This window comes from Oreochromis niloticus, linkage group LG2 (assembly GCF_001858045.2).
Source record: "Oreochromis niloticus isolate F11D_XX linkage group LG2, O_niloticus_UMD_NMBU, whole genome shotgun sequence".
Lineage (NCBI taxonomy): Eukaryota > Metazoa > Chordata > Actinopteri > Cichliformes > Cichlidae > Oreochromis > Oreochromis niloticus.
In genome coordinates, this window is record NC_031966.2 from 19,898,945 (window position 1) to 19,922,322 (window position 23,378).

The window sequence follows — 23,378 nt, forward strand, 5'->3', positions numbered from 1 at the left end:
ACATGCAATGGGAAGTATAGTCCACTGATTCTGACATATGACAGTAACTCACTAATTGACTCAGAAACTACAGCGTGTTGATGAATAGATAACAAACAGGGGAAAAAACCCGAAAGAATCGAAAACAATCTGGCATCAGATAGCCTTTTTCAGGATGATGCATGGGTCATGTATATCTGCGCATTATACAGTAACTGTTGATGCATCCATACATAAATAAAGATGATGTTGCAGCTGACCAGCTAGATCTTCTTTTACCCCTTTAAGATTTGTCGATTAGGCCCATATATACGTAAAGAAATTATCATAAAAAACAATCTAAAGTCACTTGTCACCTGTAGGTGAGGAGCCTCCGGGCTGCTTCAGGAACAGCGCAGTGCGAGTTTACTGGAAATGGGCTCGTTTACAATAGGAGCAGATGATGAAACACAAAAGACAATTCACCTATATTCATATATAAATTATCTGAGGACTATTTAAATATATTATGTCGGTTCGTATTATCTCTTTTTTTCTTTTTTTTAATGTCTGGGTACCTAGAAAAATCATAATCAGAAACTGGATGAGGCGTGGCCACGGCGCGGACGCCCTCCAAAAGGTTGTGCAGGTATTCTCTCACACTATCTTTCCTCACTTTGGCGGTACACCCCTAGCCCGTCCCTATTCATGCACCCCATTTACATTCAGCCCACAGACTCACGGCAAGTAAACGGGATGGTGGAAAGAGAGAGTGGCGGCAGAGGGGCTTTTCCAAGACCGGCGCGTCTTTGCCAGTTCGCAGCGTGCGCCGATCTCCGTGACCTAGATTGACTGGTGAGTCGGTTTGAATTTGTCGGGAAGCTTACCGCATGGGTTTTATTGCGGCAGACAGACAGAGAGATTGGTTTTTGTTCCGAACAACGTGTTTAAATTAAATGTGCGCACACACGTCTCCGATCTTAGAAATATATAAGACAATACCTGCACAGGTACATAGTCTGTATTATGCAAACTTTCTAGTTTTCAGAAGTGTTTTGTACAGAATGCAATAAGCTGCTGGAGTAAAGCGCTTGCAAATGTGAGCAAGCGCTCCAGATCCAAGCGAGCACAAGAACGAACTCACAAGATGAAAAAAGTGCAAATATAACTACAGCGGTTCACAACTTCTGACTACATACTATTACTACAGATGTGTGAACTTGGATTTATACAAACCGTTTATTCCATCAATCCAGAAGACGTTGAATAAGAAATAGGCATGTGTTCAATAGGACGCATGGTCACCAAACAGTGACCTTCATGGACAGGTGTATAACATGTTGATATCTAGGTTAAAAACAAGCATTTTGGAAGAATTTTTACATGGAGACAACAGCAGAGTAATAGGATCAGATCTAATTTTAATTAGTGTCCTGACAGATAGATGTTTTAAAAACGACAAGCAACTTATTCGTGTAAATCAGTGCGTAGGAAAGTGATTAAATATATAATTGTTTCCCCCTCCGGATTCAAAGGATGAATCAGTTTATGAACAAAGCCCCGCGGACCCCACAGACTCAAGCGAAATCATTTTGCCTGTTGAGTCATCTTGAAATCATTGACTTAGCATCAGTTCCACAGTTTCATTAAGCCACCACAAACATAGATTTCTCCTTGTAAAGTGCCATGCACCTGACTCTTTTGTCTTGTTTTGGTTTGTGAGCACTCAGCTAATATAATGAAGTCTGAGTTTGTCTTTCCGGCGTTTATTGTTCAGTCTTTTTGTCAGCATATTCCCCTATCCCTTTATCCTCGGTTTCCCCTGTTGTTCTTCTGAGGAGCTTTAGTTGTCTGTTTTCTCCCCGTACCATTGTGAGTCATGCTTTAGTTTGTGTGTGTGAACTATATTTTAATCCTAGATTAGTATTTGTGGAGTTTACTATTTGTGCTGTTTCCCTCAGTTATCTGTTTCTGCGTTCCTTTGTCATTATCTCTAATTTTTGAGTTTCACTTCCCCGTCTTGATTGTCTGATTGCCGTCACCTGTCTCTCCCGCATCAGCCTTCTTTTCTCATCATGTCATCTGTGTATTGCCCTGTGATTTCTGGTTATATTTCTAGTATTTATTTGATTCCCTCTTTGGCAATTGTCAGGTTTGTTATTTGCTTGTCTGTCAGACTTAACATCAGCCAAAATAATAATACACAGTCTATGATTGTGACACTTCACACTGAAAACCAGCAAGATGAACGGAACAGTTAGGACCATCCAACATTATTCCCATACTGTGTGAGACACATGGGAAATATCAAATAATATCAGAGCATTTTAAACAGCACTTTTTTTAAGATGTCAGTAATAAAATGAAAACTCAAACGTAGATAGAAAAAATATATAATTAAGGGGGCATTAAAATGGTAAATGGCCTGTATTAAAATCACACATCAGATCTGATGAATGAAACATTCAAGCTGAAAGCAAAATGATGTCAGTGGAAACCAAATCCAAATCAGTATTAACATTTTTCAAGTGTTCTTGTTTTTGAGCAGTGCAAGATTGCACAACTGGCTGACCTAAGTTTAGAACTAAATCTATTTACGTCTTATTCATAACTTCTGCCAAAATTTGGTTCCTGAGTTGCGTGACTGTTGAAGTGGGTCGCTGAGAGCTTATAAATCAGACTTAATAAAATGTTGCATTATTAGCCTTTTTTCCTGGATATAAATTGAAATAGAAATGATAGAACTAATAAAGGAAGCCCAGTAAAGAAGTGCATAAATCTTTGTCCAAAAAGGAAATAAAACCTACAAAGATGAGACAGATCATAGACAGTGAGAGTGTGAAAGCAATAAGTGATAGTGTTTGTTTCTTTTTAATATTCTTCTTAATCTGTATCTAGTGGGGTAAAAAAAAAAAGGAATCTTTATAAACAATTACCTGAAAATTTCACTCCTCATCAGTTTTTTATTAATGGAGCATGCTCACGTCATTCGTGTGCCTAATTGCAGTTTACATTATAACAGTGTAAACGTTGGTTAAACAAATTGGAGAGGTGTGTCTGACCGATATCATTAAATCTTCCAAACAATACAGGTGGCAGTGTGCGCTGTGGATTTCTTGGGGTTTATCCACCATGAGAGGATTTCCTTGTAGTCTGAAGTGGCGCTTAGTATAAGGTTTAGAGCAGCAATAAAAATGCCATAAGATAAACAGCGATAGCTTCCAGTTACTATATTAGGCAGGGGCATGAAAAGGACACTGTTTTAAGGAACTCAGCTGTGACTTTCAGTTATCCTTTGAATTTAAGTGACATTTTTGTTTCTTTAGTCACAAACTGATGGCGTGGTTGGTCACATATTACGGTTATTGCTCAATATTTAGCTCATAACTTCCTGGTAAAGCAAGTGTCTCTGGAGTGAAACAAGCCTTCTTACATTTCCATGTCACAATTAGACCTGTGGATCTGTCCAAACAGGCTCTTGTTGGCAACTCTGTCCTAATTTCAGAATGCTGATTGCAGTGTGCCATTTTCTTTTACAGAATAATTTAGAGTGATTTTTTTAGGTTTCATTTTTACTACTTAAAGTTTATTATGCTCTCACCTTGAACATGTTTGTCACCTCATTGTAAAAACAAGAAGAACAATTCAGGTGAAGAAATATTTGGCAAAACTCCAGGGATCTAGTTTAACAAGGAAGAGTTGGCTGTGCACAATAGAAACCTTTATTGTTCAGTGTTTCAGTGGGTGACATTGTGTGTAAATTCCCATGTCTTTCAAGAAAGGGGACCAAAGCCTGACACAACTGTAGAATGATAAGCCCCAACATGTTGACGGAAATCTTGCTGTGACCCGTTCACAGTTTACTTCACTTCAATGTAAAAGTGTCTGGCAAGCCAAACCATTTTTATTTCTGTCATAGTTTATGTCATTTTCTTTTTCATTCTTTCCATTTGTAAACTATTTGTCGTCTTCACTTTATTTCCTCCTCTCTGCGCATGGCTGTGCCTGTCACCGTGTCCAATAGTCTGACTTCACTCTCAGGCCGGTCTGTGCACCACTTTCAATACCCCATGGTGTTGGCCATTGTAAATGCAGCCAGTTGCTATTTTAGACACAGGCTCTATTGAGGGGTGGGAGTTGGGGGGGTGGAGGGTGGGGGGGGGGGTTATTGGGGTTACAACTAAAAGTACAAACATCAGCTAAAAAGAATCATTCTTTATGGCACACGTGTCTACAATTTGATTTTGTCTTTAAAAAGATTTTAAAAAATCTTTTTTATAAGATAAACGGTTATATTCTCCAAAATTATATTAGAATTAGTTTGTTGCTCAAGTCATGAGGTGCAGAATATTCCATCAAACTGTAAAAAATTTGCCAAGCTGTACACAAACGACATGGATAAGGAGTGGTCATCGTAATGTTTCCAGTTTCATGTTCATATTAAAGCAGCTTTCTTTTACAAAAGGTATCCATGCAAAGATACAAAAATTAGTATAACCAGCTGACAGGTAAGGTGGCACAAGAGGTCATGACAGCATACGGCCTCATAGAAACACTGTATCTACACCCAAGTACAAGGTGCACATATTTTGTATCAGAGCTGGAATAAAGACTGTTCATGCTGTGTTTTGCTTTTCCACAGGCTTTGCTTTCAACGGTGACTTTATTTTTTCACAACAGGAGTGAAGTCTACTAAACATATGTTTGTGTTCCAGGTAAAACTCCCATAAGAAGGGGTGGAATTTCCCACTATTTCCCACTTGCTATTTTAGACACAGGCTCTATTGAGGGGTGGGAGTTGGGGGTGGTGGAGGGTGGGGGGGGTAATTGAGCAGGGATTGCCTTAATACCCCAAAGAAAGTTCGCCCATCACCCCCTCATTTGCTTTCTGTCACAGTCGCCTTTTTCTTTTCCCTCCAGCACACCACAGGATTGGTGAGATCAATCAGCCCAAACTTCGTCACTGCATCCAGAGAAAAGCATTAGCTTCTTCAGTGTCCGCACGGCACAAAACCAGATCTGCGTTTCCTACGCTTGTGGATGAGGAGGAGAAATGTTGTGTCAAGTCTGTTTGTGCTGCCTGTTCTTCAGCAGGGGCTTTTATAGCTGCCGCTGGACGGAGTCAAAAAATCAAAACAGAAAGGTAGTTTTAATATCTGTTTTCTTCTTATGATAAGTCACAGTTTTCCTTTATCTCTCTCCAGGAGTGTCTAATGTTTAAATAACCATGTTTTATTTGATTTTTTTAGGGTTTTTTGTGTGGTTTATTTCCATTCAACCTTTATAAATCCCAGTAATCCGAGATTAAAATTTCGCCTGACTGAAATCCGAAATATAAAATGCTGCTTTATGAACTGTTGCATTGTAAACCTGATACTTTTATTGCAAAACAGTCACTGACAAATTGTTAGGAAATATAAACACAATAACCGACGTGGTGATTGCATTTCAAAAAATTCATTTATGTGCCAAGAGAAACAAATAAACTCACAGGCCCTAACAAGCTATGTACTTATATGAAAGGCGAGGGGAGGATGCAGGAGCTCTGTAAAACTGTGAGAGAAATGACACTTGAGGTGTGCTGTTGGTGGTGATGGTGGTGGTTGGGAGGGGGTGGTGGGGGCGCTGGGGTTGTTTGTGCCGAGTTCTCACGAGACAGTGCGGGCAAAGCACTCCACCAATTATGAAAAAATGTTGGATTTGTTCCATTGTCTCACTTTAAGCTTCCATTGGAATTTGTGCCCACATCGACACACAGGGACAGCTCTCTGGACAACTACGCAATTTTTTTTAAGGCTTCAAAAATGAAATCAATGAATCAATCAGTAATCAATTTTCCTCCTTTTCTTTTCATTTCAGGGCAGATGGTTGTCGCTCTTAGTTGTCACTTTGATGTCTCTGCTTTCCCTGTGCTGGTTGTATATTTGTTTGGCCATCTCTAATGACCAACAGAATGTTAACGAGTGAGTGATCACACACACACACACACACACACACTTACACACTGAATATAGTTATTTGTCTTTGTTGATGTCCTTCATTCTTTTAACCATGTGCTTCACCCTTATCAGGGTACTATTCAGCACACTGCAGAAGTGGGCAAACTACTTCCTGGTAGTGGTGATCATTTCTGCAGTGCTGGCCAGTTACTGTATCCTGCTGCTGGTAAGAATACAGTTTTGCCAATTTACCACACAGGGGAACCAAATATTGCTCCACATTCAAAACGGCTATCATTAAACCTAAGAATGAGAAGCCGCCATTTTTAAAATGTTCTCCAATGATTACAGCTCTTTGCCCTGATCCAAGTTGCCTTAGAGGAGCAACTCCACTTACACTGGCTCCATAAGGTAAGCATGCAAACATTTACCTGTTTAGTCTATAGTTTTATTGAAATCGTGTAATCTTATATTTGCTTTCTGCTTTTACCCCCTTTTTCCTGCACAGATCATTTTCTGTTTTTGTGTAATATTCATCACAGCTTTGGCTTCAGGAATAAGCACAAAGGGGCCTGAAGAATGGCCAACAGTTCTTACTCTACTCCAGGTAGAGTTAGAGTACAGTAATTGTTTGGGTTTTTGTTTTTTTAAATGGCTCTAAGTGGTGTGAGAGCATCACATGTGTTTGATGTGTGTGTCAACCTCTTGGCAGGCCACGGCTCCCTTCCTGCAGTTTGGTGCTGTTGGAGCGTTGACTCTGCTAAGCCCGTTTGTCTTTCATCGCTTCCACCTGGCTAAAACACGTATGTGTCAGACCTAGTTTCGGCATACACACAGACATGACTCAAATGCAATTACATCATCCTTTTATATACACACTATTGTATCAAACCTAATTACAGGACTAACACTGGAAACAAATTTACTAGTGAACTTTGAAGCTGAGGTTCATCTGACAGTCACTGGGAAACTGATTCTGCATGATGAGCATTAGTTCAATACACAAGAAAGATATACAAATGTATAAATATACATTTATAAATCTATATGTTTAAATATAATAAAAGTCAATTCCTGCAGGGGAAAAATAAATAAAAAGGGCTTCTTTACAAAGGTTTACATTCACGGAGCATTTTAAATATTTAAAGATTATTGTCTGACTTGTGTTTATTCCAGGATCTAAGATGGTCATTGCAGGGATGTTTCTAGCCGTCTCAGCAGCCATCTTCCTGTGTCCCCTGCTCATCCACTCTCCTTGTCTAATAGAAGTGCAGGAACTACCTGAAAAACCAAAACTTATCGGCCACAGAGGCGCGCCGATGGTGAGTGTTTGTTTTACTTGGCACCACCCTGCAAATAAACATTATATATTTATAGAGTGGTGACATTACACCTCTGGACAGAGCTGCTGCTGTTGACAGATTGCAGTCATATTCAAGTTTGGCAGCTGGTTTTGACAAAGGAGCGAAGTTTAAAGAACGTTTAAAATCGCAGTTCAATTCTTTGAGAAATATTTAATGCTAATATTATACGTACAATCCATTTTCATATATTGTCAAATATAGAAGGTAGACTCTCCCTGGCTCAGGTGTAAGCAAAGGTCCAGTCATGTGACGTCCTCATATGCCACGCTACTGTGCCCTTGTTAGTTTGCTTTGCTGCTGGGTCAATAATAAGCTCCATTTAACACTGCATACGGGGGTTGTCTGTGCTCACACCGCTTTGGGGTAGGAAGGGCACTTAAGCACATCAGTGTTTCTCACCCATCTGTCCTCCCTGTGTTCAGCTGGCCCCAGAGAACACCATGATGTCGTTCAACAGAAGCCTCGAGTGCGGCGTGATAGCCTTTGAAACGGACGTGCAGCTCAGGTACAATGAAAATGATTTATGCTTAGGAGCACTCACAGTTGCTTTTAGTTCAGTTTTTCATGCACACAAATATGACAGAAATGTATCACCGTGGATTGCAGTCCTGCAAGTGGGGGCATGTCATTCTACTAATCAGCTCAAATGTAGCAGTAATCTTTATAAACATTATGGCCTAACTAATTATTACAATATTAGAACATTATTTTCATCACTATTATTGTTGTCTTCATTGATAAATATAAAAAACTGATTATTTTGTCTTCACAGATACTAACATTTGTTTAACTCTTGCTTAAATTTAGTAAAGATAGAGAGCCCTTCTTGATGCATGACCATAGACCTGACTTCTTGCGGAGAACGACAAATGTTGAAGAGAAGTTTATTGGCTCCTCCTTCAATAACAGCGCTGACCTGACCTTCGAACAATTACAGACTCTAAATGCAGGAGAACAGTTCCTCAAGGTAGTAATTGTGCTTTGATTTATGCGTGAGCGCACATTTGCCCGCAGAGGTTTATGTATTATCATGCGTCAGACTAAAGAAACCTGGAATTATCTGGCTTTGCAGAATGATCCTTACGGCACAGTGTCCCTGCTCTCAGAAGAGGAGAAAGAAACAGCCAGGAAAGAGATCATACCCTCCTTGCTAGAGCTTCTTAAATTTGCAAAACAGCACAATACCTCAGTGATATTTGACTTGAAAAATAAAGAAACAGAAAAAAACGACACAAATGACACAGTAAAGACCATCTTAGAGTCTGGTATTCCTCAAAATCTGGTAAGTCTACTCACTTGTATCAATTGTGGGATTCAAGCATTTGACGATCAAGCATATTTTTAAGAGTTTTTTTCTCCTTTTCATAGATTCTTTGGCTTCCTTCTGAAGAACGCGAAGCTGTAAAGAAGGAGGCTCCAGGCTTTATCCAGGTTTATGAAAATGAAACGGATTTGGAAAAAAATAACGGGAGCCACCTAAATGTGAAATACAGCGAAATAAAAATGAAAAACATCAGGTAAGAAAAAAATAGGTGGGTAAGAAATCTCGATACTATCTACAGTACGTGTTGGTGCCAGGGGCCATACACAGTAGTGTGTTAATTAAAGCTGCGTGTAGCATGCTGAGACACAGCTCTGACACTTAATATAGAGGCGTAGGATTGGCCTCCAGGATACAAGATTCAAATAATGTCCCAGCCCAGGTGTTCTGTTCAATGGCTTAGCAAAATAACCATAGAAAATAAAAAAGGGGGGGGGGGCTAAAGAATGAAATGCAGTGTAGCAACATGTTTTAAGCAGTCGCTGAAGCGCTTCACTGAGTGCAAAACAAACTCACCATGGCGTGGCCTTGCTACATGTCTCACAAAATAGAACTATTCATGGGTGGCACAATTAATACACGAGTACTTCTCAAATATGTGTGACTTATTAGGGGTCATCAGGGATTTGTAATGTGCAGACTGGGCGTACATAACTCATTATCCTTATCCTTGCACTCAACCGAATTTTGTCATTTCATGTGTCATAATATATATACAAAAAAAAAAAACAGGAAAGTTTTCTGCATATCTCATGCTCAGTCTGCGCTCATGTATACACCCATCTAAATAGTTTTGAGAAAGCTGAATAAATAAGTAGAGAAGCACAGTGAATGGGAGTGCCTCCACGTGGGTGCACTGCATTGTAACAATTAACATTCAATCATGTCTAAAGACGCTGAGCAGTCCCATTTAAATATGATTACGTAACAAGAAAGCAAGAGAATGGCATATAATGACTGGGCATTAGTTTGACATACAAGGAGTCAGAGGTGACTGAGAACGCCTGTGCAGGACATGCTCAGACTGTTTCTGCAAAAACAGCCTGTCTGTAATTACAAAGGGAGCGATATTACAGCAGGTTTGCAGAGCTTAAACCTCTAATCACAAAGATGGTCAACGAAGCATTTAATTGGCTTTGGTTGACAGGTATTAGCGATACAGTCAAATGATTTATGCTTCATCGTGTTCTTGAGAAGTGGGCATTTGTCATACATCAAAAGACTTTTACAATGAAGGGTCAATGAGTAATCGCTTTTATCCTCTGCTGAAGCATTCTGGGTAGAAGTGGACTTTTCTAGGATGGCACTGCTCCAAAGATTAAGGGTTAAGCTATCACTAAGTAGCTCAAGTATCAAATGGGAATCCTAGGATATAGCCACCAGATCTTATTTATGATCTATGAGAGATGTTGGATGTTTTTCATGCAGGTCTCCAGTCATCTCCAGAGACTTTAAGACTTTAAGAGCTACCTCATCCATGCATTTACCAATATGCACATGCATATCAATCAATACCCGTCTTACAGTTTCACATATTTCTCGGTGCTTCTTTTAACTACTTTGTAATCTCTCAAAATTCTTCTTGTTCGCTTCTAAACGATGTGCTTGTCTTCGTATTTGACAGCGACCTTCGCAAACGAAACATTACAGTGAACCTGTACGTGGTTAATGAGCGCTGGCTGTTCTCTATGCTGTGGTGTGCAGGAGCCAGCTCTGTCACTACCAACGCCTGCCACCTCCTAAAAGAAATGGAGCGCCCTGACTGGGTCATGGTGAGCAATGCAGTAGCTGGGCATTTTACTGTTTATTTCATTATGAAGCAAGAAATATGATCATTTCAAGATTTTGGATGTGGCGCTCACATCTTCATCGCAGTGTTTCCCAGGATTTGTGACACACTTTGACCCCGTTTGTGTTTCAGCCACGCTCTACATACCTGATAACATGGATTTTAGTGGATATATCATCTGCTCTTGTGATGATGGCACTCTTTCACTGGTAAGAACAGACGTTTAGTCTACAAATTTGTATAAAAATGAAGAGAAAGTTAACAAGCTGACTGACCGATGTCTCTCTTCCTCATAGGACAAAACACAATCTTCGCCATAATGCAGGTACTGTATCAACATTATGTTATTTTTTTACCATTGAATATTTGACATTTAAGTTTAAAAAATAAAATGATGATCACTGGTTATCTTCCCCTTTATTGGCAAACTTATAAAACAAACAATGATTTCACCAATAACTCACTGGCAACAATAGAAAAACTCTAGTTGTCAAGCTATATATGATTACTGCCTGGGTGTAAATAATAGAAATCTTTCCAGCTTTAGAGCAGATTTATAAGGTGTTACCAGGACAAATTTAACACTAATATTGCTTTTATTGATTAGTAAGACACATTTTAGATTGCCAGGTAGCAAAATGATCTTGTTTCAACCATTGGACCTTTCTCTCTTCACTATGTGGTTAATTTAAATAGCTAACATTTGCAACAGCAGATAGGAATGTAAAAAAAACGTGTAAAAAAATCCCTGGCATGGCTTTGCTGAAAGTGAAACACAAAGGAAAGCAACATTATAAAACCATCAAAAGCAAATAGAAAGTATATCAAATGATAGCTAAAAAAAAAAAGTTATTTTCACAACCTGACGGCTTGAATGTTCTATTTCATAAAAGTTAACAGATCACATAATGATGTATCCCTTGTTTGTTGTGACAGATGGACTGAGCAATGACAATGAGCTGGAAGGCTTCCTAACAGCCTGACAGCCGTCGGCTGCAGATGTTTCAGTCTTGAAGCTCACAATCACAGCCTTTTCTGCACTAACACTGGGGTTTGGACCTAAATCTGGAGGACAGCAAGTTAATGTGAACTGATATGCACTGTTTTATAAAGTTATGCAGGCCATAATGTTGTTGTTGTTTTTTTACATATCAGTACGATGCCAGTATACACAGTTTTGGTGTGTGTGGGTGTGTGTGGGGGGGTGTTTGACAATGAGAGAGAAAGCTAGTTACACAGGTTTATCTTTCACTGTTTTTTTTAAATACTTGTTTGTTCTTTTGCTACTACTGACAGTATGATGAAACTCTGTGACTATATGACATGGTGTGTAGATCTGAATTACTTTTGTTTTTGCATTTTATACACTAATTTGTATCCACTAAGTAAAAACAAAATACTACTGCATTAAATAAACATTTGTAATCTGAGCCAACGTTAATAAAACTATATTTTTTACGGTAACTTGTGTCGCTTTATTTCAGCATCTACTGAACACGAGGGTGAAAATTTTAATTTTGAATAAACAGGTGACATATTGAAAAAATCATTTTAACAAATGCGATTTATATTTAATAAAATCAGCACATTAGAAAAGCTGTTAAAGTTGGACACAGATAGTTGTGGCTGGAGCATTAGCACAAACATTCACACGGATTAAGAATGAACTGTTTATATAAGGGAGGTGCTTCATACCAGCGCTATCTCAGACTCTACAGGCCTCAGTTAGCATGTTAAATGTTAAAGTTCGTGACAGTCCAATTGGAAAATAATGAACAAGTATGGCTTGTTTGCAAGGGCTGGCACAGGAAAGACTTGTTTATGTACAAAGAACATGTTAGCAGGGCTTAGGTTTGTAAAGCTGCATCTAAAAAAAAAAAAAAAAAAAGACTGCGGGCCAAAGTGAAGATGATTGGCCACAATGCACACAGGTCCATGTTTGATGAAAACCAGCATACATCACCTTATACCATCTGTCAAGCACGGTGGTACATCAAATATTTTGTAGTTAAATGTGTCTGACAGCTAAAGCTTGGCCAAAACTGGGTCACGCAACAGGGTAGCGATCACAAGCATAGCAGCAAATCTACAACAGAATATCTGAAAAAGAAAAGTGTTTCAGTGGCCCGGTTAAAGTTCAGACCTAAACCTGACTGAAATGCTGCGACAGGAGCTTAAGAGAGCTGCCGATAAACCAAAAAACAAACCGTTTCCCACAAACCGAACTCTAACGTTTCCCACCATGCTGCAAGAGACTGATAAAGTCAGATATAATGCTTCTGTATTTTGGCTTAGTTTTTTTCATTAAATAATGACACAGTGTAGCAACAGTCTTAGGGTCTGTCCACCTAATTTAAAAACTGGATCATTTCTATTATGTCCTGACATGTAAAACCTTAGAACTGACAGATGGATACTTTCTTTCTAACGTGACTGAATCTGATCAATAGATTATATTTTGTACAGTTGAAAAGTTTAATCTATGTTAACACTAGACATGGATAAAAACTACAACTGAAGCACACAACCATTTTTTTAAAAATATAATGAAGAGAGTGTTTTGTGATTGATCAGTATACAACGCAGTCTGGCAGGTGAGTGGGTCATCTACTAATTGGAGTGTCGCTGGATTGATCCCCGACCTCTTCACATCCACATGTTGAAGAGTCCTTAGCCAAGATGCTGAACCCGGCATTGTCTTTGATGCATTCATCAAAGTGTGTGTGTGTGAATGTTAGTGAATGCTTATGCATACAAAAAAATCACTGAATGAATGTGTGTATGATAACACTTCTAAAGCAATAAAGTCCGATTGTAAATTGTAGTTGTAAATGTTTAGTGTCTTCTTCTTGTGGCTTTAGCTGACCACCTTCCTCAATCTCACTCTATCCCCAGTCTCACGCCTCCCCGTCACGATGTAGAGATCGTGGAGGACTACCGGTACCTGGGGGTACACTTGGACTGTGAACTGGACTGGACCAAGAACACCAATGCTGTCTTTAAAAAAGGGCAGAGTCGGCTTTTCCTACTGAGGCGGCTCAGGTCCTTTAATGTTGATAATGTTCTATCACTCTGTGGTAAAGAGTGTTGTGTTCTTTGCCGCCACAGAAAATCCTTTGTGCCAGTGGCAATAAAACTGTACAATTCTTCCTCACTCTGTAGGCGATTTCCTGAGGATTAAAAACAAAGCTATTCTGTTCCCATTCAGATTGTGCAATATCACCCAACAGGTTTCATTGAATGTTTGTTTCATCTCCCCATCATATGCTGCTACTCTTTTATCCATTTGCACAATACTATGTCACTTTTAGAATCACCTGCACTGATAGCTAAGCTATTTATTTTTCAGGATATAATTATATTGTTACTTGCTACAGTTATTCGATATTATATTTTGCACTATCATACTGTATATTACTGTATACTTGTATTCTATTGTACATATTGTATATCTTATTACTCTGTTCCTATGTCTCTCTTGCTGCATTGAGCATGTGTATAACAAAAGAATTTCCCTCGGGATAAATAAAGCTCTTCTTATCTTATCTTATCATGTACTTTACTACAACAATGAACCTTCTCTGAAGTTATCCTCTTTTCCACCTGCCCGGTAGCTCTATTTTCCGCACCCTGACTATCTCTTCTCTGCACATGCCCAAAACACGTCTGCATAGTGTACTTTTCCTTTTATGAAGGACTCCCAGCACCACCTTATCCCACCACAAGATGTCACCAACTACAAAAAAAATCGAGAAACAGGCGACTTACCAGATAAACATGCAACGAGGGACATAAACGGCTTAAGTAGCACACTGATCATTACTAGTGATGTCATGTACTGAAGCTATCTGCAGGTGTCAGTGTTTAAAGCGTTAATACTGACAGTGCAAATGGGCCCGCTATGGCCGGACCGGTGGGCCTTCTCCACGGAGGCGAGGCGTGTGTGAGAGAGGGGAGGAGGGACGTGAACATGTCACGCTCCGGAGCCGTTTTGCCCCCCCGAAAAAAGAAAACTTCTGGAAAAGTTGACATGAAGTAAACAGTCTTTGCTTTTTCACATCTTAACCTCAGTCTGTGGGTGTGGACCACACTGCGGACCGCTGCAGCGACACTTCAGACAGACTGGGAGTGTCGGCGACTGGATTTAAAAAAAAAAATCTGTTGTGAGGAAGGAGCGACAGTCCCGGTTGTAAAATTATCCGAGACTATCGCAGTTATTATTCTTGCTTCCTAAACCCTCAAAACACCCCGAAATTATAACTTATGTGACTTTTCAAGTCGGCCACATGATGGTGCATAAATATGGTGAGTACCGTTCATGTAACGTTATATCTTTTTTTTCCCACGTGTCACATTTTTTTCTTATATACTCGGGTAAAGTTAAAGTTTTTAGGTTAATGCCAGCTCATTACGCCATCAAAGTCATTGCACGGCTTTTCACCGCCCCACTAACCTCAGCTGTAATCCCCTCTAGAAACCAGACTGTTTTAGCCCTCAGGGAATGAGAAAGTTAAGAGTAAGTGGAAATTGCCAGCTTCCGTACTGTTGTTGTTATTGTTGTTGTTGTTGTTTTCTGAGATGTTTTTCTCCTACTCGATCATAATGTTCAGGATTAGGTAGGAAACTGTGAAGTAGTAGATTTACCTTCGTGATGTGCATCAACTCTGCATTCTGTGCTCCTCACCACCCACCGGGTTCAACAACCAGCTGCACAGTCCTGATGGGAAAGAGAGAAATGCCTTTAAAGTGCTCTGCAGGAGAATATAACAGGCAGCAGCAGTGATGCGTTTAGTTAAAAAGATGGAGAAATCTTCCGTCTTTTATTATTTATTTAAATTCTTATAACAGTGTGTCTCTGTGCAAAGAAAAGCAGTAGTAGCAGTATTGCTGGCTACATGTATTTACATTTAGTAATAGTTTAATTAGAGCTAAAATAAAGAGGTAAGTTGAGTGACTGAGAGTAGTCTGGAATTTTTGTATGAACTGATTAATTCCTGATATTTTTGAAAATTGCAACTCCAGAAATGTCGTTTTCTAGCCTCTCAAATGGGATACAGATTCATAAAACTGTCATTTCATTTCCCCTGTCTGTGTGTAGCTTTGCTGCTGCTGTTGTTCTGAGACATGTATTTATTTTGTGAGGCAGACACAGCTAGGGCGGTGAGGCTGCTCAAGCAGTACCAGGCCAACCTGACCAGTCCAGAGGAACAGGCCTTGAAGACCAGCGTGGGCAAAGTGTCTTCCATCTTGGGCAGCCAGCTGTTTCAAGCCCTTCTCGGTAAGCTTGTTTTGAAGAAGAGAGTCTTTCGAAACTTTTCCCTCTATCTTATGTTGCATCAGACCGTTCTTAGGATGTCCTTTCCAAACAACGCTTCCTCTTCACGTGCCTGTCTTCTTAAGTATGGGAGGTATTTTTTTTTTCGTGATCTCTTTTAATTTACTGCGCACTGTTGCCGCACACTATCAGTATTAGATTCAGTGCAGCTCGTATAGTTTGATTTGCGTGGCCGTGTGATTGGCTGAAGGCTGACACAGGATGCAGACGGGGTCAGGTTGTATTAATTTGTATGGGAAGTTAACTGAGTCTAAATGTTTCCCAATTAAGTCTTATGAAAGAGGCCTTTCAGTTTGCCTCACAAAGGCTTGCTGTATAACCACCTCTGTAGCATACTCGGATTGTAATAAAATCCCATTAAAGCAACACTCAACTCAGTCTATCTATAGACTGTGCTGTTATAAACTCTGACCTGTCACACTGTTGAAACACAATTCCTCCTTTAAGTTTTACAAAAATAGGCACATTTATGTCTCATAAAACTGTATCAGCAGGGTATAGATCATTGGTCAGAAAACTATTCACTTTATTCACTTCAGCCAGAAGCAAATGTAACTGCTTCTGGCTAAAGTGTTTACTAATAGTGAATCATGAGTAAATTTTAGTTGTAACCAGCTACACCTTCATGACAACCTGAGTGTGGCGTGTTTTGTGTTTTTGGAAATGAGCCTGTGTGAACCTTATCCTCACTTCCTTTTAGAGCAGATAAGGCACATTACTTCAGTTTAGCAAATGGTTGAGTGGTCCTTCTAATTACCACAGCCATGTTATAATGATGCTTGCCCCTGGGTCTGCTATTGCTTCTGCTGACCCACTGCTGCTTCTTTGCTGGGGATCTAAGGGGGGAAGGGCGGCTATGACTCAGGCAGCAGTTAAAAATGATACGGTGTGGCTCATTTTGCTAATGATGTATACTGAAGGGAGTTTAAGGTATACTTTCTTGTGCTGACTGATGAACCCTTTAAACATAAAGATAAAATGTATTGCTCTTTTTGCGTCTTGTCAAAGGTAAGGGGCTCATTATAGAGACTAATTTGTTGTACCTCATCACCCAGAGTCCACATTTTAAGACCAAATGAGTTGTTAAGTCTCATTTGAAAGGTTTCTAAAAATATAGGCTGGAGCAAATACAGTTAGTTTTTGTACACCACCACGGTGGATAAAACAATAAAAATGTGACTGAGTTTGCATGAATGGTTTAGGAAGTAGAGAATTTAGAAAAAAAAAAAATGCAGTCCCTCATTTTCAGAGGCTCAATTTGCACTGTGAAGCTCTGTGAGATCGGCAGCATTTGCAGCGTTTGATTGGATCTGAGCAGAGAGTGTAGTCCTGTACACTGGAGAATTCATCCTTCTGCTTCTATCAGGAGTCACATCATCAATAAACACCAGTGACCTGGTTTCACTGGCAACCATACATGCCCATGCCATAAAATTGCTCCAGTCATGTGTGTCCGATGATGTGATTTGCTTTGGATTAGGAGTTGTTTCTCTCCTTATCCATACTTTTCTATTCTCATCATTTTGGCACAAGGTAATCTTCATTCATTCATCTCCTAAGATTTTCTCTGCAGGCTCTTTTAGGTGTTTCCTGGACAGGTCTAATTTCCTCTTCTTGTTCTTGGGTTTGCATCTTGTTGTAAACCCTTTGCATTTCCATTCATGAAGGCATCTCGCGATTGTAGATATTAATAATGATACAATCACCTTATCAAGAGTTTTCTTGACTTGGTTAGACGTCGTGTCACTTGCACTGACATCTCCTTGGACCTTCTGTTTAAAATGATAGTGAAAAGCTTTAAAATACAAATTCAGTCCACCTTTGAGGTGTACAAAGGTAAAACTAGAATGTCTGTGTCTTTCTCCAACAGATCATGGATCTAAATGTAACTGGTGTTGCCTTTATGTGCTGTTAAGTGGTTGATTGATCTTGCCATTATGTGTTGGCCTTTGCCAGATATTTATAAGATATTATGTGTAACTATGATAGAAATAGCAGAGCATGCAATTCAAAATCTCAAATGCAGTATCAGCTGCTTGATTTTGACTCTTATGAAAAAACACACCCACACCTGAGTGAAGCTATTGTGGTGCCATTATCAATTCTTGTTTCTGCTTGCTGTGTTTTGGTTTGCTGGGCATTCACAGGGTTTCTGCCTTAATGCCAAATGTTTTATTATCTCTTCAGTCTGAACAAATTGTGAAACAAAATTTTTTTTAAAAAGACGACTTGCTTGTGATTCATGTGTAAAAGAGTTTGTCATCATTGTTTTGCAATGTGCAACTGACAGAAAATCGGGGGGGTGTCCACGTTCATAAAAGGAATCGACAAGCTCATAGGAGCACGAATCAGCAGCAGCAGCATGTCAATCACAACGTGTAACAGATGAAGAAAAGCAATTGAAATACTTGCTTTTAATCTGATGCACTGATTGCAAGAAGTCTATCATGCTTTAGAGTCAAATGTTCTTGTGCTGTAATGTGTTGGGCTGTTAGTCCAACTTAAGAAAATGTATGAATTGTAACTGACTAAATGCATACATCATAAATTAATCATAATCTTATTTAATGTTGCATATATGTATGAAATGCTATGATGATAACCTCTGAAATTGTCTGTAGATACTGATGTTCTCTTGAGTCTCAAAAGATTTTTTTATCCATACTCACTGAGTTTAGGGATCAAAAGTTTCTTGCACTTTGGTGCAGGCTTAAATATGCAGTTGGGTTGGTTTTTTTTTTATCACAATGAAATAACTGTTGACTGCACAGTTTAGTGCCTTTATATTAATGACACCACTGGTTTGCATCAAGGCTACAATGTTGCAAGCCCGAGTGCTCTTTACTCTTTTTGTTCCCTGCTGAAGATCAGCCTCTAGCTGCTGGGTGGAGGTTTAGTATCATTCAGGGTTTTTCTCTACCTTTGTATTAGCATGCTCTCCGTGCAGATGTTTGCAAAGAGCTAATGTTGTGTTAGCAACATCAGCTTTTTTGGTTCTTTTCCTGCAACTTGGCTCATGTGATGAGTCACATGATCAATGGTAGTTCAATGACCCTCTTAAGAGACAACCCCCAGTAGGGTTTATAAATACCTGGGACTCTCCACCATTTGGTTTTTGGAACTGAAGAAGCATCTTCACGAAACTTAAAGAAATCCAGTCACTTTCTTTCCAAGCTCTTTAGATTATTATGAACTGAACGACCCCAACCTACACAGACATAATGCAGCTACTTCTGTCCTGAATGCAGTTTGCACTTACAATTGTGCTGCTACCATTACTACGCTACCATAAACAGTAATGTGATTACAGTAATGTGTTACTTTGTCCTGGATAGATGTCACTATTTTGTTAGAATGCTAACCAAAGCTATTGAACTTGTTAAAAAATCACCCTAAAGTTGAGAGAGAAAGTCACCAAAAAACCCCATTCGGTTACTGACCATTTCTCCAGGTATTAGTGGACATTTGGCCATGCACTGTTTTAATGTAATCAACCTGAAATCAGATCTAATGTATTTTATTATTTATTGAAGTGAGGGAGACTCGGAGAGGATTAGCTTTCAGGATTCCAAACATTCCTCGCAAAGAATGTTCAATCAGGGCCGAGCCTGAGGCCGACAGGAAAATAAATTGCTCTAGGCTCCCATGCGAGCCTCTTCCAGGCCGTCCTGGCTCTCTGGACCATCTGCACAATGTATGAGGGTAGAAGAAGAAGAAGAGCCCTCTGGTCGCTGTGTCTCAGGTGAATGGTTGAAGAAGATTGGCCCCTCATTCAACATGTGGTTCTCATCAGTGCAGGCGGAGAGGAAGAGCAGCCGATTCATAGCACTAATAGGAATACAGTGCAGTATAAACATTACTCATCCTCTTATCCGCTCCTGTTGTGTTTGCCTTCACATGCTCAGGGCCATGTGAACTGGTTCATATGGGCCATTTAGTCTAATGGTGGGATGAAATTTTCTGGAGCAGGGACTATGTTGTTCAGAAGAGATGAAAGACTTGAGTCTGAAAATCTGCCATATTCAGACTCTAAAGGCATTGATGCATAGTAAAGTATTCTGTCTTTACGGTTTCTTTAACTTTGATACTCTGCGGGAAGTAAAGAGGTGTTGCACGTCACGTGGGAAGGTTCAGCGTTCATCCATTTGGATGTCAGCATGGCTGCACAGTCACGAACAAAGGTTGCCTTAACTGCGCATCTACCCTTTTGTTCCAACGTACAAACATACAGTGGGGAGCACGGGGTGCTGCTCGCTGCGAGTTGGGGCAAACATACAGGCCGACACGCTTTCAATTACAGAGGAGCCTAAATTCCTGGGGAATATTTCATTTAAACTGCGACAAGGGAGGGAATTGTTTGCCCTGCCTTAAAACTGTGACCTAGTTTTCTGTCAATGTGTTGCTCTGGTGAGCAGTGGGTTGCTCATCATCATGTAAAGAACCAGGGGCACTGTCTTTTTTTATTTGTGATTCAACCAGGCAGGAAGTACAGAGATGATGTCAGTCTAATTAAATAGGTACATGACAAAAAGAAGAGGGCTGTAATGCACCGATCATGCATGCAGATTTTTGGAGGACCGTGGGTGGTGGGGGGAAATGCGGGAAAACCCCCTTAAACTGTGACAAAAAAAGCTTTCGACCAGACGCCCCAAAATAGACCCAAGAATTGGTCCTGTGAAAGAAGCTTCTGGCCTGGATTGTGTGTTTTGTTTTATGGCCAGGAATTTATGTGGTCTGTGAGGGTTGGAACAGTTCAAAGATTTTTTTTATTTTATTTGGAAGGTCACTGAAGTGAAAGAAAAGAGAAAGTCGCTGTAGGAAGTGTGCCTGTGAATCCTGATCTCAGAACACTTCAAGATGTGATTGAGCACCTTTCTCTCGCTTGTTAACTCTGCCAAAAATAGATGAGTGATGTAATTAGAAGTGTTAGCTGTGTGAAAACAAGCCAGGTGTCCAAGATGCAGCTGAAGAGCATGGCCTGCAAAACTTCACTAAACTAATATTTCTCAAGATTTAATCAAGGATGAACTTACCGGTACTTTTCTTAAATACCTAGACAGGTGGACATTCGTTGCTTTGTGCTGTTACATTTTGAAGCCTCAAGTTGAGTGTTTTGGCCTTAACCATCTACTATAATCATAAACTATGTCAAAACTATAAAAGGACTCACTGAGGTTTTCAATCAAGGCAGCAGCATAGTTATTTTCTCTTAGAATGTACCCAGTCAAGCTGATTTCTGCAACCAGTTGTCCCTTGTCGACCATTAGAAAGAACGCACTACAGAAAAAGAGTTGAAGTCTGCTGTTCTTAATGGTTTGGTGGACAAAAGGGTCCTTAGAAAGGGTGGGGGAGGAGGCTGGTGAAGCTGCTGCTCACCTCGGGGTCTCAGCAGAGGCCTCGGGCCTCATTTTCTCTTGATTGTTCACCTTTGTCTGATGTTTATTTATGCTTTAATGCACCTACCCCATCTTAAAATTGAGGCAAAAGACAATGCACGTAAAGATGAGCTTGAGTTCAAATTAAACTGCCCTAAGCTTGAAGGCTGCTATTAGAATCAGAATCAGAGAAACTTTATTAATCCCAGAGGGAAATTGAGTTAAAGAGGGAAATTGAGTTTTAGAAAATTAGGATCGTCCAGCTTGAGTTAGTATCAAAAGAGTGACACTGAGCCATCTTCTGTGCCTCCTTAACAAAGTCAAGAAGGTACCACTGGTCCTTCTGTTTTTCCTCATCTCTCAGCTTCATTGTGAGCAAGACTATTGGTCTATTCCTTCGGTTTCAGGAAACTGAAGCAGAGACCTTCTTTCATTTTTGTGCTTGCATTGCTGTTGCTTTGAAATAGCCAATGTATCTTTGGTCTCTTCTGTTTCACTACAAGCTGGTTGATAAGACACAAGAGGCTTGTGCAGCTCCCTCAACTGAACATAGCATCATATATGACAATTTAAATGTACCAGAGTTGGTACCTGAGGCTGCTCTCTTGTAACATGAAGAGAACCGCTTTTCAAATATTTTTTAAGTTTGCTTTGAACAATGGGGTGTAGCAAGCAAAGTTACAGGCTTTCAAACACTAAGTGAGCTGATGTTGTTAGAACAGTTCAAGAGCTGTGTCTCAGAGCAGACTGTGCTACATTTGAATGAATAAAATGTAACCACCCTACAGCAGGCTAAAGTTCTGCTGCAGAAATTTGCCTTGACCTACAAGAGCATTTGTGTGAGTAAATGTGAAAAATCCAACTGTGAGCATACATAGAAAAATGCTGAATTTTAGCCCCAATAAGCTAAAGGTGGTCCACCAAGTCCAAAGCCAGAGAAACAATGTTACTACTGTCATAAAGCAGGGCATGCCATTGCTGTCCGTCTGTCTCTCAATCGTAAAAGCAGCAACCTCAGCAAACAAGGCAAGTAAAAGCTGTTGCTAAAAAAAGGGAATTCTTCTGAGAGCCTTTGTTGAGCTAGATGAACCTGATGATTGCTTTAAACCATGCATCTTTGCTGGATCTGTGTCATTGACAGGATCAGTAGTAGTCAGGAAAAATATTAAGCAATACTGGCGGTTCATTCTCTGGGATTTTCTTCCACCTAGCACAGGGACTTCCTGTAATATAAGCACCTCAGTAAGATGTATAGTGATGGCTTTGCATTAGGTTTACTCTTCAGAGCTGGTAAAGTGGGCTGGATTTGACTTTATTTAAAAAGTAACTGACTCCATTTAGCATTTGTATACATTTTAATGTTGAAATCCAAAAGTATTAATACATAATAACTTCAAACTCTTTGATATTTGTAAATAAGCAGCCTGATATCCTGTGTAACCTCATGGTCCTATACCTGCAACTCCTAAAATCCTGTGTGCAGATGTCAGTAAAGCTGTGGTCTCAATACTTCAGCATCTATCTAGCTCTGTAGAACTGGAGCAAGAACACAAGGGGAGTTACACTTTTTTTTTTAAAATTAATTAACACTTAAGCTGTTTCTGTGCAGTTTGGCACACAGTCTGTCTATTAGTTAAAGGTACTGTGGCTGTATCTTCAAGGGAAGAAAAAAACATGAACGTGTGATAACTTCACTCAGAGATGGATGTATGAGAGAGTACTGGAAAGAAAGATGAGCGAATATGTTAGAAAGCTGAGTACTGCTCAGGAAGTGCAGTGATAACCCTATAAAATTTAGACTTTTGCATTAAGTAATTTATGTTTGTTTGGGTTTTTGTGTCAGTAGATCTGTACATGACCTGCTGCTTAAATGTTTGGTTATTTTATGTCGTGAGATGTCTTCAAAATAAAATGATTGTGTTCTTTTTTTAAAGATTGTGTGAGAATAATATACAAGTGCACAATCAACCATGCATTTTTACAGCTCACAGTAATAGTCTATCCTAGCTTGTGCAGGGCAGCCTGTGGCGTCCAATGTCTCTGTGAGGTTAGGTCAAAGGTCAGGTAGTAGTCTTCAGTTTGAATTTAAGCTTTACTTTAGCTTCACTTCCTAAATTCCATCTTTAGATTACCTTTACACAGCTAAAAGTTAGAAAGTGGTATATATAAAGTCAACAAATGATTCTTTACCTTCATAAAAACGAAGCATCCATTTTGAATAAAATGCAACAGAAATGTATAGCTTTATTTAGTCATATAAATATTCATTAAGGAACATATTCAGATCAGACCAGATT

General features: G+C 39.6%; 2 protein-coding genes across 12 annotated transcripts in view; both read left to right on the top strand.

The window, feature by feature from the left end:
* Positions 1-606: 606 nt before the first annotated feature.
* gdpd2 (glycerophosphodiester phosphodiesterase domain containing 2) lies at positions 607-11,849 on the top strand. 2 transcript variants are annotated; one of them, XM_019364948.2, is made up of 17 exons: positions 607-813; positions 4,601-4,673; positions 4,879-5,101; positions 5,818-5,921; positions 6,030-6,123; positions 6,249-6,308; positions 6,406-6,504; positions 6,610-6,700; positions 7,074-7,219; positions 7,684-7,766; positions 8,069-8,228; positions 8,334-8,543; positions 8,630-8,778; positions 10,207-10,354; positions 10,504-10,580; positions 10,668-10,696; positions 11,308-11,569. In XM_019364948.2, exons 3-17 carry the CDS (start codon positions 5,012-5,014, stop codon positions 11,352-11,354), a joined length of 1,587 nt encoding a protein of 528 aa, XP_019220493.1. In that variant the 5' UTR covers positions 607-813; positions 4,601-4,673; positions 4,879-5,011; the 3' UTR covers positions 11,355-11,569. The 2 variants fall into 2 exon arrangements, with proteins under 2 accessions (XP_019220493.1, XP_003445215.1); XM_003445167.5 differs by lacking the exon at positions 4,601-4,673 and having other exon boundaries at positions 608-813; positions 11,308-11,849.
* A 2,390-nt stretch (positions 11,850-14,239) lies between these two features.
* Positions 14,240-23,378, top strand: part of dlg3 (discs, large homolog 3 (Drosophila)) — an 83,578-nt gene continuing 74,439 nt past the window's right edge. For 3 of the 10 annotated variants that reach the window (XM_019364973.2, XM_025911123.1, XM_019364977.2), the window contains exons 1-2: positions 14,241-14,676; positions 15,518-15,649. In XM_019364973.2, the coding sequence (XP_019220518.1) occupies positions 14,658-14,676; positions 15,518-15,649 (151 nt within the window). In that variant the 5' untranslated portion in view covers positions 14,241-14,657. Of the gene's footprint in view, positions 14,677-14,857; positions 14,888-15,513; positions 15,650-23,378 lie in introns of those variants that run through there. The other 7 variants (XM_025911134.1, XM_025911137.1, XM_019365002.2 and 4 more) reach the window with 5 other exon arrangements.

Coding starts and splice junctions, on each gene's coding strand:
- gdpd2 (XM_019364948.2), top strand. CDS start 5,012: ATGTTGTGTCAAGTCTGTTTGTGCTGCCTGTTCTTCAGCAGGGGCTTT. Junction 6,124..6,248: donor GTTACTGTATCCTGCTGCTG/GTAAGAATACAG, acceptor CAATGATTACAG/CTCTTTGCCCTGATCCAAGT. Junction 8,229..8,333: donor CAGGAGAACAGTTCCTCAAG/GTAGTAATTGTG, acceptor CTGGCTTTGCAG/AATGATCCTTACGGCACAGT.